General features: G+C 32.3%; 1 protein-coding gene across 5 annotated transcripts in view; it reads right to left on the bottom strand.

The window, feature by feature from the left end:
• Positions 1-19,601, bottom strand: part of LRRC7 (leucine rich repeat containing 7) — a 573,404-nt gene that overhangs the window by 260,179 nt on the left and 293,624 nt on the right. For all 5 annotated transcript variants that reach the window (XM_059138593.1, XM_059138591.1, XM_059138595.1 and 2 more), the window contains exons 6-7: positions 15,612-15,701; positions 12,558-12,614 (exon numbers count right to left, since the gene is read on the bottom strand). In XM_059138593.1, coding sequence (XP_058994576.1) covers positions 12,558-12,614; positions 15,612-15,701 — 147 coding nt within the window. The remainder of the gene's footprint in view (positions 1-12,557; positions 12,615-15,611; positions 15,702-19,601) is intronic.

Genomic DNA, 19,601 nt, shown 5'->3' with positions numbered 1-19,601 from the left:
TTGATTGTATTTGCACCTGGGTGGCTCAGTGGGTTAAGCCTCTGCCTTCGGCTCAGGTCATGATCTCAGGGTCCTGGGGTCGAGTCCCGCATCGGGCTCTCTGTTCAGCAGGGAGCCTGCTTCCCCTCTCTCTCTCTGTCTGCCTCTCCATCTACTTGTGATTTCTCTCTATCAAATAAATAAATAAAATCTTTAAAAAAATGAAAAAAGAGAACAGATAAACATTCCCTTCTGTTTCACATCCTCGCCCACCTCTATTCTTTCTCTGAGATTCTATAGTCCCTGATCCTCGACACTCTCCTATCATTAGCCGTAAATCCCCTTGCTTCTCTCCTCCTCCACTGGGAGTACCTGGCAAAACCCAGTCAGATGTTTCCTGCTGTGCCTGCAGTAAAGTAACTGACTTTCTGAAGAAGACTGCTCAACCTTGCTGAATGGATTTCCTTCAAATATATAACTTTAAATTTCAAATGGACAGTCAACACCGCCAGATGATTCTATGACATCACCCTTGTATATTTGCTTTCCCATTCTATAAGCCAACTACCCTTTCACACTTTCTCGCATCCCCTCAAATCTCCAACATTTCCTATTCACTCTTAGGGGATAGCTTTTCTTCATATTTCATAGAAAAAAATCAAAGCAGTTAATTGAGAATGTTCTTGTTTTTCTTTTCCCAAGCCAGCAATCTCTGTTTATATCCATTTTCTTTAGGACCTTTATGTTTCCACAATAGAAGGATTTTTGCTTTTGTAGCTACATCACTCACTTGTGCTCTCCATCCCATTCCCTCATCTCCTCAAGCATTTGGTCTTATAAATGTTTCTCTTCTCTCCTGCACCTTTGTTTTCTCTCTTTTTACTCTTTTTTACTTTTATTCTTTTTACTTTTTACTCTCTTTTTACTACATATTTGCAAATATGCTTTGACATTACCCATCTTAAAAATCCTTTCCATGACACCATATCTCAATCCAGTTACTGCTGGCTTTTTACTGTTCCATTCTGCAACTAAACTCCTTGAAGGAATTGTCTGTAATTGTCATCTCCTTTTGTTAATCCCTATTCTTTCCTAAACCACTCCAACGAGGCTTCACATAATGCATTACTGAAATAGCTCTTATCTATGATCTATATCTCGCTAATGCCAATGCTTAGTTTTCTATTCCAATTTTACTTGACCTCTAAGTGGTGATACAATTGACTCCTCTCTTCCTCTTTTAGACATCTGCGTACTTCTCGCATTTGATTTCCTTCTAAACTCTGGTTGTTCACTCTGAGGTTCTTTGGTAGGGTCATTTTCCATGCTTAAACTATAAAAGTTAAAGTGTTCGAGATTCAGTTCTGTGTTCTCCTCTCTTTTCTATTTCCTTGATTTTCTTTTCTATTTCTCTTTTCTCTTCCTTGATTAATTCAACCAGTGTCTGAATTTTAAATATTCTCATGCAATGAAAACTCTTATAGTTGCATCTCTGTCTTTCCAAGCATGTGATTTATGTACCCAACTGCCTACACTTGATTGTCTAATAGACATCTCAAATGTCCCACTGCCAATATCCAATTTCTGATTCCCTTTATCTGCTCCTCTTTGGATTTTCTCTGTATGAGAAAATTTTGCCACTATCCATCCTGTTAGTCAAACCCAATCTTTTGGAATTTTTCTTCATTCCTATTTTTTGCTCTGACCAAAAATTCTTTCCATAAGTAAGGCTCTTTTCTCCAACAAATTTGACCATTCACCATTTTTACAGATATAATTCTAGACAAAGCCATCATTATTTTTTATCTTTCCTATTGCAATCATTTCTTAATTGGTGTCCTTCTTTCATTTTGTCCACCTAAAACCCCTTCTCTGAAGAACTGCCATACTTTGTAAAGTGTGATCTTTGTAAAGCTTCAGTCACATGTCTCTCTTGCTCAAATCCTCAAATGGCTTTCTATTTCAATTAGAATATAATCCTAATTTTTTTAAGATTTTATTTATTTATTTGACAGACAGAGATCACAAGTAAGCAAAGAGGAAGGCCGGGGGTGGGGGTGGGGGTGGGCAGGCTCCCCGCTGAGCAGAGAGCTTGTTGTGGGACTCTATCCCAGGACCCTGGGATCATGACCCGAGCCAAAGGCAGAGGCTTTAACCCACTGAGCCACCCAGGTGCCTCTATAATCCTAATTTTCAAACATGACTCATAAGGCACTTTATAATTTTGCTCCACCTGACTCTAATCTTATCTCATACCCCTTCACTCCGTGCTCACTATGTTCCAGCTACACTGGCTTTTTTATACTCAAGATACATTGGGTTTACTCCCATCACAAGTGCTTTTATGCCTGCTGGTTTGGTTTGTTTTTACTTTTCCTCTAGAACTTTGAATGATTTTCGTTATTCAAATTTAAGTACAAAATGCCACCTTGTTTTACAAAGGTCTTTCCCCACCAGCCTAACCAATAAACAAATAAAACAAAAACCCAAAAGCAACAATCCACCAATTAAATATAAATCCCCTAAACGGAAACACTTTCTATAAAAACATCCCATTTTCTTTAAAGCAGTTACTTATCTTATTTCTTACTTGTGTTGATTGTCTCCCTCCATCAGACTTGAAAGTATTGAAGAATAGAGAATCTATTGTTCATTTTCTCTATTACTCATTGTCATATCCTCTAGCACCTACAATAATGTCTGGCACATATTAGATACATGCGTATTTAATTAAGATTATTTTTAAACTGACTTGTTCATTATATAAAGTGAGAACATACCAGTAAATGTGCAGAAGCACAAATCTGAAAGTCTTATTTAGAGACTTAAGCAGGGAGTGTTTGGAGGGAAGGTAGGGGTCAGACTGCAAAGGGTCTTGAATGCTATATTGAGTGGTTTGCATGTTACTGTGCAAGTAACAGAAAGCCAAAGGTTTTAAATTTTATGTTTTCCTCTAAATAGAGCCTTCAGGTATGAGATCTTTCTTTCATAAAAATAAAGTATATATTTTAAAATGCATATCCACTTAGTTGGATATAATAATTAAAGAGATCATTTTTATGATTCTATTTAGGATAAGAAATGCCTTTTCTTTTGCTTCTGAAAATTTCACGATATATTCAATCAAAGTTTTCCCTTTTAGAAATTTGTTTAATTTAGAATTGTTTCATTGTAAACAGAAGAATCAATACTCTTCATAGCATTTTAACATAATTAAAACACATAAATTCATTCATTTCTCTAAATTGCTACTGAACATTTCTTAGTGGAAAATGTATTCTTTTTTAAAAATTTATTTATTTATTTATTTAATTTAAAAAGATTTTTATTTATTTATTCAACAGACAGAGATCACAAGTAGGCAGAGAGGCAAGCAGAGAGAGAAGAAGGGAAGCAGGCTCCCGGCTGAGCAGAGAGCCCCATGCGGGGCTCAATCCCAGCACCCTGGGATCACGACCGGAGCTGAAGGCAGAGGCTTTAACCCACTGAGCCACCCAGGTGCCCCCAAAAATTTATTTTAAAGAGAAAGCACACACACATGAGTGGGAGAGGGACAGAGGGAGAACTCTCAAGCAGACTCTCCATTATACTCAAAGCTCCATGCAATGCTTGATCTCAGGACCCATGAGATCTTGAACTGATCAGAAACCAAGAGTTAGACCTCAGCCAACTCAGCCAACTAGATGCTCCCCAAATGTATTATTCTTACCTTTTAACTCATGTAGCATAATATTTTCTATCCTATTTTTTTAGAACAAACATAAATCTGAATACTAATGCTCGGTAAGTAAGAGTCTTATCATTTTAACCTGATTTATTTTATTTCTAATCTTCCTTATAAAATTATAGGGCATTTATTTTATACCATTTAAGTTTATTAATTATGTGGTAAATGTTAACACAAGTCTTTTTAACATATTGAATAAAGTTTAAATATAAAGAAAAAATGAATATAAGTACATTTCTGTTAGATAAAGTTTTGGGATCTTTTTGAGGATAAGTAATATAAAACTAAATACAATGGAATACTAAGTTTGGAAAAGAAGAAATAATAATTATTAAAAGCCATAAAAGGACAACTAAAATCTTATATTACTAAAAAAAATATAAAACATACATTCAAGGGAGTTAATGTCATGAAGTTAATATCTTATGTGAATTTTTATTTTTAATATTGCTCAGGCACTGAACTTAAATGTCATAGAAACTGTAGAAGACAGTAACTCAGAAATATTTCTCTTGTGTCTGTTCAGCAGAAAATCAAGCTTTTTAAGGATCTATTTTGCATACTGAAAGACCTGAATTAACCCTGACTTGAGTAGGAGAGTGGAAACATAAAGAAAGCAAAAAAATCTATAAAGAGCTAGATACATTTCATCTGTCTTATTGGTCTTATCGAGCCAACTATGGTTTGTTATTTACTCATCAAGGATCCACTTTAGATGTAAAAATCAAAACGCGGGTGACAAGGAAATCTTTTTAAAGGCTGGAGTAAAAGCTATCTCCCAAAGTTCAGTTTTGTTCTGCACTTACTAGAATACTGTAAAAGGGCCATAGCGAAGATCAATTCACTGGCACAATTTGAATGTCCCTTGTTGCTGAGACTGTATGTCATTACAAAATTTGTAATTGGGAAAGAAAAGCATATTGCTTAGCATTGCTTACTTGATAGCTGGGCTATGGAATTGAAGCTTGTTTTTTGTTTTTTGTTTTTTTAACATTTTATTTATTTATTTGACAGAGGGAGAGATATCCCAAGAAGGCAGGCAGAGAGAGAGGGAGAAGCAGGCTCCCCGCTGAGCAGACAGCCCAATGTGCGATGTGCATCTTAATCCCAGTACCCTGTGATCATGACCTGAGCCAAAGGCAGAGGCTTCACCCACTGAACCACCCAGGTGCCCCAGAATTGAAGCTTATTATAAGGTTTTTGAGTCAAACTATAATCAGATCAAAATTTCTGTGAAAACTTTGCCTTGGAAAATCTCTAGCAGATTTTCTAAGCAGAAATGCAGAATCTCTGGCTAATTTCACAGTGAAAGTAATGGGAAAATTAGGGATGATTTGATTTGGAATTTTTCAGACAGAAAAGGGGAAGATTCCGAGAAATGCTTGGAAATACAAAGGTGCATTGTCTACTGGATGTAGCAGAGAGATCCTGTGGGATGGTAATGTTGAGAGTTAACGACATTAGAAATGTTGACTCCAAACCAAGAAAGGTCTTGACATATTTGTCTTCTGTAATCTGTGAGCAATCATGTGAGCTTTTAAACTGACATGTATCATGGTGTGTTTTAGTAAGGAAGCACTAACAACAGGAGATGAATTCCAGTGGGGGAGATAAGAGGAAGAAGGAGTTATTGGAGGCTAAGTCAAGTAATACTAAGGACCTCAAGTTAGGCAGTGACAGAATGAAGGAAAGAGTTCTTGCGTGTGAAATAAGTTGATGGCCAGTGGATCTGGGGACAGTAAGACAGGAAAAAAAGGACTGAATTTTCTAATCTCTGTAATCAGGTGGATGATATTGTTATTAGGCAGCATCTAATTAAAAAGCTGGGATTTCTGTTTTGTTTTGGTTGGTTTGGTTTGGCTTTGCTATCAAGTGATGCGTGGAAGAGCGAGATAAAGTTAATTTTGGTTTTGATATTGGTGAAAATTCCATTTCAGAACTGGCTATTAGAATGTGGAGTTGGAATTCATGTAAATATTTACAATTCACCACCACAGAGGTAATATCTGAGACCATAAGGATAGATCTTTTAGCTAGGTCTTTTGTGTCTTTGTGTATTTTTTTGGCCCAAGATTCTGAAACCAAGATCAATACTTGGCCTATGATGTTCAGAACATATCTTTCTACATTTATCCATAAAGCAAGAAGCAATCATCCATATTAAATGGCTTGAATTTGTAAATATGGATTTATAAGTACAGGAAGTCATAAATAGTGGATTTGTTCCTCATGGTGCTTTTTGAGAGTTTTGTTAATTTTTTTCTTGTGTCTTTTACCATTTGAGTTCAATTTACCCACTTTTAAAATTTTAGAAATCTTAAAAAGAAAAAAAGTCTTTAAGAATTAATAACTAAATATTTAAAGTTTTTATATACTTTATTAAAGTATATATACTTTATTTACTTATATATTTATATATATTTTTATATATTTATATACTTTATTAAATCATTTATATGAGTTCCATTATTGTACTGCTTGAAAAATAAGAAAGACATATTAGCATCACATGTAATTTTTAAGAATTTGTTTTAAAGTAAATTTAAAAAAGCACTATTCCCTTTCTAATAAAGAGATTGTTATGACACAAAATAAAAAGTATATATTTTATGTATTTTTTAAATACACTCAACTTTTCTAAGTGCCATGATATAGCTACTTTTGTTTAAATATGTCTCTAGTTTTAAATGATCACAAGATTCATTTCATCAACTGTTTACCCAAAACATATTTTCCAGTTTAATGGAGGTAATGACCACTGAGCATTCTTTAAAAATGATGACACTTAAGTTCTTAGGAGTTAGATAATCCATAAACAACAAGCAGCAAGGGCTTGAACAGAAACCCAGGTTTGTCTGACTATAACATATATACCTATTACAGTACATATGGCTTTTCTTGCGTGAAATAGAACCACATATAGGCTAATTATTCTGTGAGAGACTAAGCCTCAAGCTCTTATGAAACTGAAGCCATACCACTTTCAACGTCACTATTATACCAGGTAGTTTTCATCTTTTGGTAAAGTTACTCATTAAGGATTAGAATGGCTGTTAATTGAAATACTCTGAAACACAAAAAATGATTTGGTTCCATGGTTTTATTTGCCCTTTGTGCCCTCTCCCTAGCTCTTGACTGGACTTGACATAACCTTAGCTAACCATAATATTCTAAATCTTAAATTTACATCAAGAGTATAAGGCTAAACAGAAGTACAGTTTAGTTCAGAAGACAGAGAGCTCACAGCCTTTCCTTTGATAAATCTTGGAAAGTGTACTTGATATTTTAGAAGGGACTCTTATAATTACATTGCTATAATGTGTCATAATTTATAGAATGCTTCTAAGTATAGAATGTCATTATTATTACTCATTTCATTTTATTTTAAAATACAAGAACAGGGGAGAAGAATAAAGAAAACACCTTGTTCTAAATGCAACTCTCTAAAGCCAGAGGTCACTAATATGGTTACCCTTGGTTTGTTAGCTTGTCATTATGTCACTTTTGATAAAGATCACCTGGAATGGGATGGTACCATGTGTTTAACAAAACAGCATGCCTTATAAATTGATACACATTCCTAATAGCATAAGGTAATATAATGATAAAAATACATTTTATTCAGTTATGTATTATAGTCACAAAAACAGAGTTAATAAAACATCAAAAAGCTATTCTGTAAGCTGTGCCTGACAATGGAATTTTTTGTTACAATAGCGCTAAGGAACCTATTGATGTATTTCATTGTAACAAGTTGTACAGTAATGCCAATTGAGATAATTTATTAAAAGCATACTGAAATGAGAATAGAAAATGATTTAGTCACACCTGTCCAGTCAGAAAGCATATTATTTTATGACTTTTTCTTCATTATTCTGACAGTGATAACTGTCAGTAAAATAGATAACAAAGGAAGAGACCTTTTAAAAGAGAAAATGTGACAAGTACATTATATTTTTCTAATCTGTCTGTAATCTTACTTAAAAAGAAAAATGAACATACATGACAACTGAAAACATGTATTTGCAAATGAATAAAAATTTGACTGATAATTATAGAGTATTTATTACCATTCAGGTTGGAAAATACCATATATGGAGAAGCTTTATCCCTAAAATGTTCATTTTTAATAGAGTCATTTTAGTACATAAATAAAACTCTCCCCTTGTCCTCAATATATACATGTAGTTCAAGAATGACACTGATCATTTTCTCCAAGGCAATAGTGTTTCTTTTTATTTGAAAAGGTTTTTTTTAATCTTAAAACAGCTTTTTAAAATAAAGTTTTATGTTAAAACAATCATAAAATTTCAAGTTCCAAAGTATCATACCAAAAATTTTTCTGAACTACTTGAGAATAAATTGCAATCCTGGTACCCTATCATTTCCAAATATTTCAGTGTTTGTTTCCTACAGACAATAATATTCTCCAACCAAATCAAACCACAACTATCCAAATTAGGAAATTTGCATTGCTACTTGGCTACCATCTAATCCTTGAATTCCATGCAAGTGGACTGATTGTCCCAATAATTTTTAATAGAAAAAGAAACAATTCAGAATTACTGCCTTTAGTTATAATGTCTCTTCAGTATGAAATAACCCCTTAGTCTTTTCTTGACTTTCCTAATCTAATGTCTCTCATTTAATAATGCTTTAATGTAGCTCTGGTTTTAATTTAGATTTATAACTCAAGGGATCTTCTGTCTTAGAGAATTTCAGATAAGGTATATATTTCAATGCCATTTATGAATAGTTATATGTATGTTGTATGTGGGTCCTTAAGGCATTCTCACAGACATGGGGCATTTTTATTTAAAAATAAAACTTACCATTATCACTATTTATATGCTGTTAGATTACTTCCTAAATAATTCCTAAATTTCATTTCCTTTTTTTTTTTAAGATTTATTTATTTATATATAGAGAGAGGGAGATTGCATGGTAGGGAGGGGTAGAAGGAGACGGAGAGAGAGAGACTCTCTAGCAGATTCTGTGCTGAAATAGAATCCCATGCAGGACTCAATCTCACACCCTGAGATCATGACCTGAGCCAAAACCGAGTTGGATGTCTAACTGACGGAGCTAACCAGGCACCTCCTGAATTTTATTTAAATATACTGTTTTCTCCTCTCATTTTTATCTTATGAATATTATGTTTCTTGACTAAATGTATAACATTTTAATAGCAAAGGCAAAGAAATGTTACACTACTTTTGGAGTTTCTTTAGTTGTTATAAATATTAATTTCCTTAATTTGAAATTATTTTCCTCCCTTGATGTGCCTTAGCTATTATGTGTAACTTAAAACCACCAGAGGGGGGTGGGGCGCCTGGGTGGCTCAGGTCATGATCTCAGGGTCCTGGGATCGAGTCCCACATCGGGCTCTCTGCTCAGCAGGGAGCCTGCTTCCCTCTCTCTCTCTCTGCCTGCCTCTCCATCTACTTGTGATTTCTCTCTGTCAAATAAATAAATAAAATCTTAAAAAAACAAAACAAAACAAAACCACCAGAGGGAGCATGTGTGTGCGTGTGTATGCGTGACTGTTTGTTACGTGTAGGTTTAAAGACCTAAGCTCAGCTATCAGCTATTGATAGACTCATCTGATTAAAATATTAGATATTTCTTATAATTTTCAATGGAGAAAAGTAATCAAGTGACACAAAATGTCCAGGTCATATAACAGATATTTCTAATTGTGAATCAATATATTGGTATTCTTATTTATTTATTATTAACTATTTACCAGATACTGTTTTAGGCACTGGAAACCCAGCAGTAGCCAAACAGAGAAAAAAAAGTCTTCATAACAGAACTTGTGTTCTCCTGAGGAGATCACCTCCAAGTAAACAAAGAGTCAAAACAATTTAGAGAACCATAAATAATATGAACGAAATCAAAAGGAATAGTGGAATGGCATAAAGGCTAAGAAGGGACAGACTTATGTGATGTACTCTGAAGAGGTAAGATCTGAAGAAAGATATAAATCATAAGTAAAGTCGAGCCATGCAAAAATTTTTGGTGAGAGACTTCTAGATAGACAAATAGGTTGTGTAAAAACTCCCAAATGGGAAAAACTCATTTTTTTTGCTTCCCCTCAAAAAATGTAATTTAGGAGATAATTCTGCTATGAGGACAATTATACTGTGAAATCTAGAAGTTTACTTTTTGCTTATTTGTTTTTTTCAGATGTTCAATATCCTCAATTATTACACATAAGCAAGACCTACTGTTTCAGGGATTTTTAGGCAAATGTGTATCTGAGAAATTTAATTTTCTCACTCATTCATATACCTAGAAGAATGATCATAAAGAAACAGTTTATAATAGTAACTTGTAGTAATAACAAAAAGAATTTGTCTCTAGAATCTGCATATATCAAAATATGTTGTTATGTCAAAATATTAGTTTATTTAAAGGATACACATTTTAATGTAGGTTATAATTCTTACACATTTTCACATTTTGCACAGATTGAGTTTTAAGACAAAATGAAAATAAGAGAAAATCACTGAGGATGCAATATAAAAACTGAGCATCTTGTTTATATCTCTAAGGAAAGCAAGAGCTATCTCTTGTTGGAGAAATCATTACAAAACTAAAATTGTTGTTCCTAAAACGACATTTTTCCTTTATTTTCTTTGGAAGTAAAAAAAATAAAGGATAGTAGGAAGCTCTCACATTTCTCTTAGTTACAGGTTTAGATTGGTGATTAGAAGGTGTTATATTTAATATGTTGAAACGTTTATTTTTATTCAAGACAAAACTTTATGCAATTCTCATCATATAGACAGCAAAGCTAAAATATATTCTCTGTATTTTATTCATGGCCTTGGTTATTTAGATTATTGTTGATATGTTAAAAAATAGCACACTAGATCAGATATAACTTTGAAAATGATTTTTTTAAATGCAAAACTAAAATAACTATACAACTTATGCATGCATAACGGTTTGCCAATGAGACCCAGTGCCATTTCTACACATCTCTACAATGTTTTTTAATGCCAGACATAGTTAATAGAATTATTATATTATATTAACTATATATGTATTATAGTAAATAGCTATATATTATATATAATATATAACCATATATTATATAACTATATATGATATTAACTATATTATTATATTAACTATAAATACAATAGTTAATAGTCTAGTATTTTTATTCTGTGTGCCACAATTTAAAATCCTACAGAATGCCCTTGCACCAGCTATGAGCATCATTACTCCTTACTATGAACTGTTAACACAACTACCTCATATTAAGTGCTTATTATCAATATATGGTCAGATTTTAATTTGTATTTAAAATTTCCATTTAGAAATACATATATATTTAAAAACCTGACAATCTGTGTCAGATTTATTTTATACTTACATCAAAACTATTATTTGAAAGAAGACGGGAAAGGATTTTCCTCCACATACTCATATTTTCTCCTTGATCTAAACGTATACATTTAGATGAAGGGGACAACTGTTCTTTTACTGTCTGCGATTTGGTTTCTACTTAGCCATATATCCATTCTATTTTAAATGTAGACATTTAAAGCATTACGGATGGCAATGTTAGCAACTAGCTGCATTTGCAGATTACTGCCAAACAAGTAACACTCTCAACCATTTTCCCATCATTGTTACCCCCAACCTGGGAGAGGTGCCCTCCATTAGACCTATATTGTATAATGCTTTGGCTTAGAGAAAAGCTACTCAAAATTGCAGGGTGTCCAGGTTTGGAAACATCTCTTCCTTTTCATGTTCTCTCTTTGTCTTCCACTTATGGGGGAATTAATAGATGTTTATCTCTATATTTTTAAAATGAAATCACATCATTATTAAAACTTTAATATTGCATTGACAGAATTTTCATATATAATATCATATATGAATGTATTTTAAGGTTTGTATTGATATTTTGATTAAAAAATCAGTGAAATTCAGTCTAGTTAGCTTAGGGAAAGGATTAAAAAAACTGAGTTTTGGTCCTGCAGTAGAAAGGTCTTAAAGTCCTGTTTATATGTTGGAAAATTAATCACCGTACATAACCTTCTGCAATACTGTAGGAAGGTAATAATAGCAGTATAGTACTTTCAATAATTTAATTGTAACATATACAAGTCCTTTTGATTTATTTGGATAAAAAATTCCCCATTTCAAATAATTTTTGACTTTCAAAAATGTTTTTTTCTGTACAAGACAAAATTCTATTATTAGACATGAATAAGGCAAGGCAGGATGAATCAAAGTATTTTGTTAAACTAAACATTGCATACAATTTGGAGGATTACTTTTCCCATAAAAATATCCTGTGCTTTTATATAAACCAAATTTTAAATAGACTAGTAAAAAAAATAGTTTGAAAGAATGTATAAAATTTCTGACAAACCATTTTGGATCTTTAGAAAAATTTTAATCACTTTTATGAAATGTTTTTTTCATATTCTTGATTTAAAAATTGAAAGCTATCACAGTCCATAAATTAACTTGAAGAATTAGCAAGTGATTAGATTGAACCTTTTGTAACTGCTGATTGTTTTCAGCTATAAAAATGTCAGTTTCATAAGTTTCAATGCGGTAACTTCCTGGTGTGCATGTTCCGCTATGAGAAGAACCTTAAATGGATTCCGCCTGCATTGACTTGTAATTACACAGTTTTATAAAGCACAATATATTCTTACTTAATATTAATCTTATAGTGTATTGTGCTTTTCAGGCTCTAGGAAAAAACTGTAGAAAAATTAACTCAATCAAAATGGCTAAGCACAGCCAAAATAAAAATAGTCCTTTTTTTCCTACTACTTAAAGTCACAATTCGAAATTTACAAAATACACAGTCACTTACTTTGGTAGAGTTTTCAAATGATTTTCTCTTAACTCCAAGATCCGCAATTTGACAAGTCTATAAAAGTGAATAAAAAAACTGTTCCTTAATATTTCTGTATAAAACAATATTCCTATGAGAAAGTCAGTAATCATTGCATTATCCAAACAACTATGTCTGAACTTTACATATCATGGTTACAGACTTTAAATAATTATATATACAGATCAATTATAAGTAGGGTTGCATCAACATTGGACAATGACAAATACTGGTTTACTAAAAATAAAGATCATACAAAGAGATCATTGGGTCCAAGTTCTAAATTTCATGTTTTATAAAAATATACACACTGTTGTTTAATTGTAGGTAACAGATTCTTTAATATCTACTTAATACTAGGTCCTGTGTTCACTGGCGTATGGCAATACTCTCCCTCAAGAGACTCTAAGTGAACTTGTAAAGCAAATAATATAGCACACTAATTAAAAGCTTGAGCTTTGTGGTCAGATGAATCTGGATGAAATCCAGACTGTCATATTCTATCACTGTGACTCTGGTGCATTAATCAAACCCTCCTATTTAGGTTCCTGCATCTCACACTTACCTACCTGTTAAGCTCTATGCTGTGAGACACACTATTGTTAAAATGTCTATAACTGAGGTTTAAAATGTACTCTGTTGAGGCGATCGTTAGAACAACTGTTAGGGGTGCCTGGGTGGCTCAAAGATACTCAAAATTAAGTATCTGCCTTCAGCTCAGGTCATGATCCCAGGGTCCTGGGATAGAGCCCTGCATTTGGCTGCTCAGAGGGCTGCTTCTCCCTCTCCCCCAGCTTATGCTCTCTCTATCTCTTTCTCTCTCAAATAAATAAATAAAATCTTTTAAAAAAGAACAAATATTAATTGGATTCTCTAAATTCTTGGTGTTTGGGGAATATTTCAGTATTTGAAGTATTTCTCCCACATTTACCTGGCTTTTAGATATTCATCTAGGTCTCTTCCTCTTTTCTTTGTGTTTTGACTGTGACCAAGTTTCTAATTTAACTTTAAATTTAAAGCTTTTAATTTCTATATGAAAAAAAATGATTCAGTTATTCAGAGCATGGGTATATTGCTAGTAAAATGGGTTTCTTAAACATCAGTATGTCTCAACTCTTCTCAATATCTGTACTAGTATGAAGTTACTTTGTGACCTACTTTGGCTTTTAGGGGCACCAAATCTCACATTTTGGAAGGAAATTTAATAATTCTCCAGCTGAAGGTTAAAAATCTTTTTAGACTATAATAGGGCATGGTAGACTAAAGTAGACTTTAGTCTTTAAAGTAGACTTAAGTCTTAAAGTAGACTTTAGTAGACTAAAGTAGAGCATATCTTGGCAGACAATTTACACAAACTTAAATTCTAATTTCAAGTGGTTTGGTACTATGTTTTCTGTTTGGCCAAATATCTTCCTTGACATTAGGACCACTTAAAGAGAACTGAGAAAAATTTAAGACAAAGAAGTATGGTCTAGGGTGATAAATATTCTCTGATTTGATAATTCAAAAGATTCTGTATTGTCACAGTCAGTACCAGAAAAAAAAATGACAGTTTATATGAACAAATGTTGAAGTGCCAATTCATTTAGAAACTTGGCAAATGCTCTTTTGAAGATCTGTGAATTTTAAAAACCATCTAACTAGATGGTGTTCATATGTGGTATGATATCATGATCTGCAAAAGTAATGGAACTTGGGAAATGTTGATATATTCTCTGCATTTAAAATGAGGCTGCTACATGTTAGACTTAATTATTCTACTGAGCTTTTCATAACACCAACAGATAGGTGTTGAGTTATTACCCAATTTATTCTTTGAACAATTTCAAAAGTGATCACTTAGAAAAATACAGTTGATGATAAATTTAAAATGTCTTAATTTTTAAGATGTATCTTTTATATATAAAAATAGTTCATTGTAAAATACCTGGAAAATATTGAAAAATATGAAGATGAAAATAACAAGGAACCAGTCTTTTATCTCAATCATATATTATATTCAAATTGGTGAAATATAATTTATATATTTTATTATAATATGCTCCTAAACAGAACTTATCGGATTAAAAAAATATTTCCCTAAACCAGATTATAAATTGACATACTATTATCATGGAGGTACCATAATATACTAAACTAATCTCCTGGACTGATTTGTGTTTCCACTTTTTTTCATATTGTAAATAATGACAAATATCCTTGTTTATAAATCTTAGCATAGTATCTGATAAGAATATCATACATTTCTAGAAATAAATTACAAAGGCGGTAGTTGTAAATATTTTCAAATCTTTTAAAGCATACTGTTATGCAAGAAAGTCGTAACATTCTGAAATTCCATCAGCTATGTGAGACTACCTTTTTTTCTTGTACTGTACAAAGAATTTTTGTAATATGATAGAACATAAAGCTCTTTATCATTTTAATTCATATTATTTTTATTGTTTGTGAGGATAAACACTTCATGTATTCACTACCAGTTTGTACATTTAATCAGGAATTCCTTGTGGATGTCATTTACTCATTTCTTTTCTAATGAGAACCTTATCTTACTCATTTGTAAGAGTTCTTTATATCTTAAGGATATAATTTGCTTCCATATATAGTGGAAATGTTTTCCCAGTTTATTGTTTTCCCTTAATTTAAAAATATTTTCGGATATTATTTTATTTTAAATGTTTTTATGTACTCAAGTCTATCTACCCACTTATTGTAATTTCCTTTGTTTCTAAACTATAGAGGTATTTCCCAACCCAAGAGCCATAAATATTCATGTGCATTTTTTCCAGATTACCTCTGACGTTATTTTTTGTATATTTAATTCTTCAATTCACCTGGAATTTGATTATTAGTGACATGCAAAAACCAAATTTTACTTCATTTTGGAAAATGTTTCATGAAGTAACATTGTCTCACTTAATGAATAATAATGAGTCTTTAATTATAATTGTTAACTTTGAAGCCTCAACTACTAGCGCTGGTAATTACTCATCTAAAGTGAAATAAAATTTCATTTAAATTTTGTATTCTTACCTTCCAAAATTAGCTGGAAGAAATTCAAGAAAGGCGTCATTCAGGTAGAGCTGGGTCAGATTTAGAAGCTGCGTGAAGCCATCGGGGAGTCTAGAAAGGAGTTAAAGGTTTAGTCACTGCATCGATGTTGCCATAGAAACAGAACAAAAATATGTATCTCTAAGGAGAGAAAATAGAAGTGTAATACATTTTTCAATTCTCCTTTGGTATCATAGTAATGGAAGAATTTATTGAGCATGTTGTTACAGCTTGAAAATTTTGCTTGTTTTTAAAATAAATGGCATTCATCCACCTCCACACTGTTCTCCTATGTGGAGATTTATGTCACAGCGACATCATCTCCTACTGTTGCCCTAACCTTATGCACACCAGTGAGATATTTTTTATAGAAATTTCAAGTTGTATGCCATGTTTTGTAATTTTAAATTTAATATTCTTTCTCAACAGAATATTCATATTTATAGTCAGGCAAGGATATCTACTTACTCTTTCATGAAATCATTAACGTGTTTCTATACTTTTTGCAATGATGACTAAAACTGCCCAAGAGGAAGGGATAAGTATTCTGACCCCCTAAGTGATAATTCATGTACACTGCAATTCAAATTTGTTCAACTAATTTTCCACAAAAATGACCAAGAACATTGAAACTCTGACTACACAGAACCCGAAATGCTTTGAGTCATTAAAAGAGTTGAAAGAAATATCCTTTGTGAAAATTTACAAGCTGGATGAAACAATTATTTGAAATATTTTTCACCAAAAACATTTAACTCAATTTTCCTGGAGACTTATTAGAATATTTAAAATTTTCCTATAATTTAAACTTTTTTTTTTTTGACATTTTATTTTATTTTATTTTATTTATTTTTTTATTTTTTTATTTTTTATTTTTTATAAACATATATTTTTATCCCCAGGGGTACAGGTCTGTGAATCACCAGGTTTACACACTTCACAGCACTCACCAAATCACATGCCCTCCCCAATGTCCATAATCCCAACCCCTTCTCCCAAACCCCCTCCCCCCGGCAACCCTCAGTTTGTTTTGTGAGATTAAGAGTCACTTATGGTTTGTCTCCCTCCCAATCCCATCTTGTTTCATTTATTCTTCTTCTACCCACTTAAGCCTTTTTAAATGCCTTTATTAGTGGTCTAGACACTACTATGTTCTTTTACAAAATACCCCTAAATAATGTTCAAATTTGTCTTCATCTCAAATTACAGCCTACCTCCCTCCTTGAGTTTACTGACAAAATTATTTAAAGACTTGCCTATACCCATTGCTCTTCATTACTCCTGAAGCCATTGTTTTCTGGCATCTATCCCAACTCTATTACTGAAACTGCACTCACCAAAGCCTCCAATGACCCCTTAAGTCCCAATTCCATTAACTCCATTTCATTTTGTATCCAGCACTGCCTAGTAACAGTTGTCACCGATGTTCTCTCTGTCTTGGCTTCTGGTACACCTTTTTCCTATTTCCCCTCCTCCTCCTTCTGGGATACTGTGGTTTCTCTTCCTATGCCCAATCTTTTGTTATGAAAAGTTATATATCTAAAAGAGTACATGTGTATCTCACAAGGAGTACCTTGAAAGAACCTCTGAATGCCCTTCCCTAACCGCCTTATCCTATTTTTTCCTCAAATTCCTGAATGATGTTAATTATTCTGTTTTTTAGTTTTACTATGCTCCACCTACTTCAATCCCTAAAGGAATGTGTGGTTTTTGCATGTTTTAAAATATTATATAAATCAAGTCACACAATGAATATTTTCCTGAAACTTACAAGTTAGTATTGAATTGTGAAATTCACCCATTTTGATGTCAATGACTGATCATCATAGTATTCCACTGTATGACTATACCACAATTTATTATTCTTCTTTAAATGAACATTACAGCTGTTTTTATTTTATTATAAATGTTGTTTCTGTAAATATTTTTAAACGTATGTCCTGGTGTATAAAGATTACTTAACTTCTAGCCCTCATCATAAGAAATGTCCCTCAGGAACAGCCCTCAACTAACGACTAAGCAAGACTATAAATACTTCAGCTCCTTCACCCATTATGTGTGCCACCACTTTGATACATGTTTTATACTGTTTCCCAGAGTTCCCCAGTGAGATTAAGGTCCAGTTGTCCATACTAGTAAATAGTCGAATAACACACCCTTGATAAGGATTTCTTGAGACCATATCCTTGAGACTATATCCTAAATCTAGTGCTTACTTTCTTTCTAAACACCCACTTCTGAGGAATCCAAACTAAACGCAATTAATATTTTTACCTTACTTTGTACGAATTCTTTACACACTCTTAGGGTACTCTTCTATTGATTATTTTTGTTGCAAATATCTTGTTCCAGTTTGTATTTTGAAGTTAGATTGTTTTTTATGGCTTCATAGAAGTTGTTTCCAAAAATTTCCTTTAAACAGAGGTAGGATTCATGAAAATAGAAAAAGAGAAAGAAGGCAGAGGAATAATGTAGAGGTGAGAATTCACCTTAAGAGAGTAAGAGAAGATGAGTTCTAGAGAAAAATACTTTCTGTACAACAGTGTTGGGCATTAAGATTTGAGAATATCGGTAGGGGACAGGGTTTAGAGGGTACTAAAAGCTTAACTCCAAGGTTTGAATTTTATCCTACAGAATTAAAAACAATTCTATGAGAGATTGTTGTTTTTCTCTAAGTTATTTTTTGTTGAAATATATTAGTTCATATCCTGAGAGTATAACAATTTTTATGATAATGGTCCAGATGTCCAACAGATTTCAATATACATTTAATTACTATCTTGTGCTAATGTCCTTACGGTTCTTATACTCATTGGAAAGAAGGTATCATTTATGAATTTTAAAAAAGAAGATTAATACATGTAAAATGACAAGAATGTTAAAACCTTTGATCTAATAATTTACTTTAATGTGGTAGCTATTAATACATAAAAAAAGCTTTAAAATCCCAATTTCCTAGTTTTAAGGACAGTTTGAACTAGTCCAGCTTCCCTTAGTCTACTATTCTGCATATGGATGTACAGTAAATGGTATTATATTATACTACTTCTTTTATCAAAAATATATTTGTTTATTGCTGCTTCTCAGGCAAAGGCTTTTTCTTATGCTACAAGGAAATCTGGTTTCTTGTATAGAACACTTTAAGAATTTAAGAATTGGCCACACTGTACAGGCTCCAATTGTAAAATTGGACTGCTAAAAATAAGTTATATGAAAAACCAGAATACAAAGTAAGATAGTTTTTTCAGTCTGGTAATAAACAAAGATGTGTTGACATTTATATCAAACTTTTCTTATTTAAAAAAAAAGATGTAGAATTAAAGTGCTTATTTATGCAATATGTTTTATTTAATACTATGTATATTTTTATTTCAATTCACTTCAACAGGAAATTATTGAATAGTTACTCTGTACTTATATTCAAAATTAGTATCTTCTTTCTCACTTTCTCTACAGAATTCTACTCACAGATTTAGCAAAATTTTACCAATTATTTTATATCAAACTGCTTATACCAAACACTGAAACCAATTGCTTTATACAAGTGTTAGGTATTTTTTATTCCAGGGATAAATTATAAATTGTTTGAAGACAATGAGTTTTAAGAATGTCCTCAATGAGCTAGCACTATAGTCTAAAACACATTATTTAAAAAATAAATAAAGTATTCAAAAGAAAATCATTTCATTTATTTTTAACTTTATGGTACAATTTTGTAGCTTCTAATAAAGAAAATGGCCCCACTTATCAATATTACCATTTCCAGAGGAATTTACAAGGAGTAGTGAGGAAGATACTAGTAAACTATCTAACTATCCACCTATCTAGTAGCTATCTAACCATCTAGTAAGCTAGATAAACTTGATAAAGATGACAATCACGGGTTATCCTCCTCCAAGTTCTCCAGTGAAATCCAACATTTTACAGTTAGTTAAGGAGTTCTCAATAAGGAAATGATTTTACTATCCAAAA

This window comes from Mustela lutreola, chromosome 10 (genome assembly GCF_030435805.1).
Source record: "Mustela lutreola isolate mMusLut2 chromosome 10, mMusLut2.pri, whole genome shotgun sequence".
Taxonomy (NCBI): domain Eukaryota; kingdom Metazoa; phylum Chordata; class Mammalia; order Carnivora; family Mustelidae; genus Mustela; species Mustela lutreola.
The sequence above is the reverse complement of the archived record's forward strand: the minus strand, read 5'-3'. Positions and strand labels throughout refer to the sequence as shown.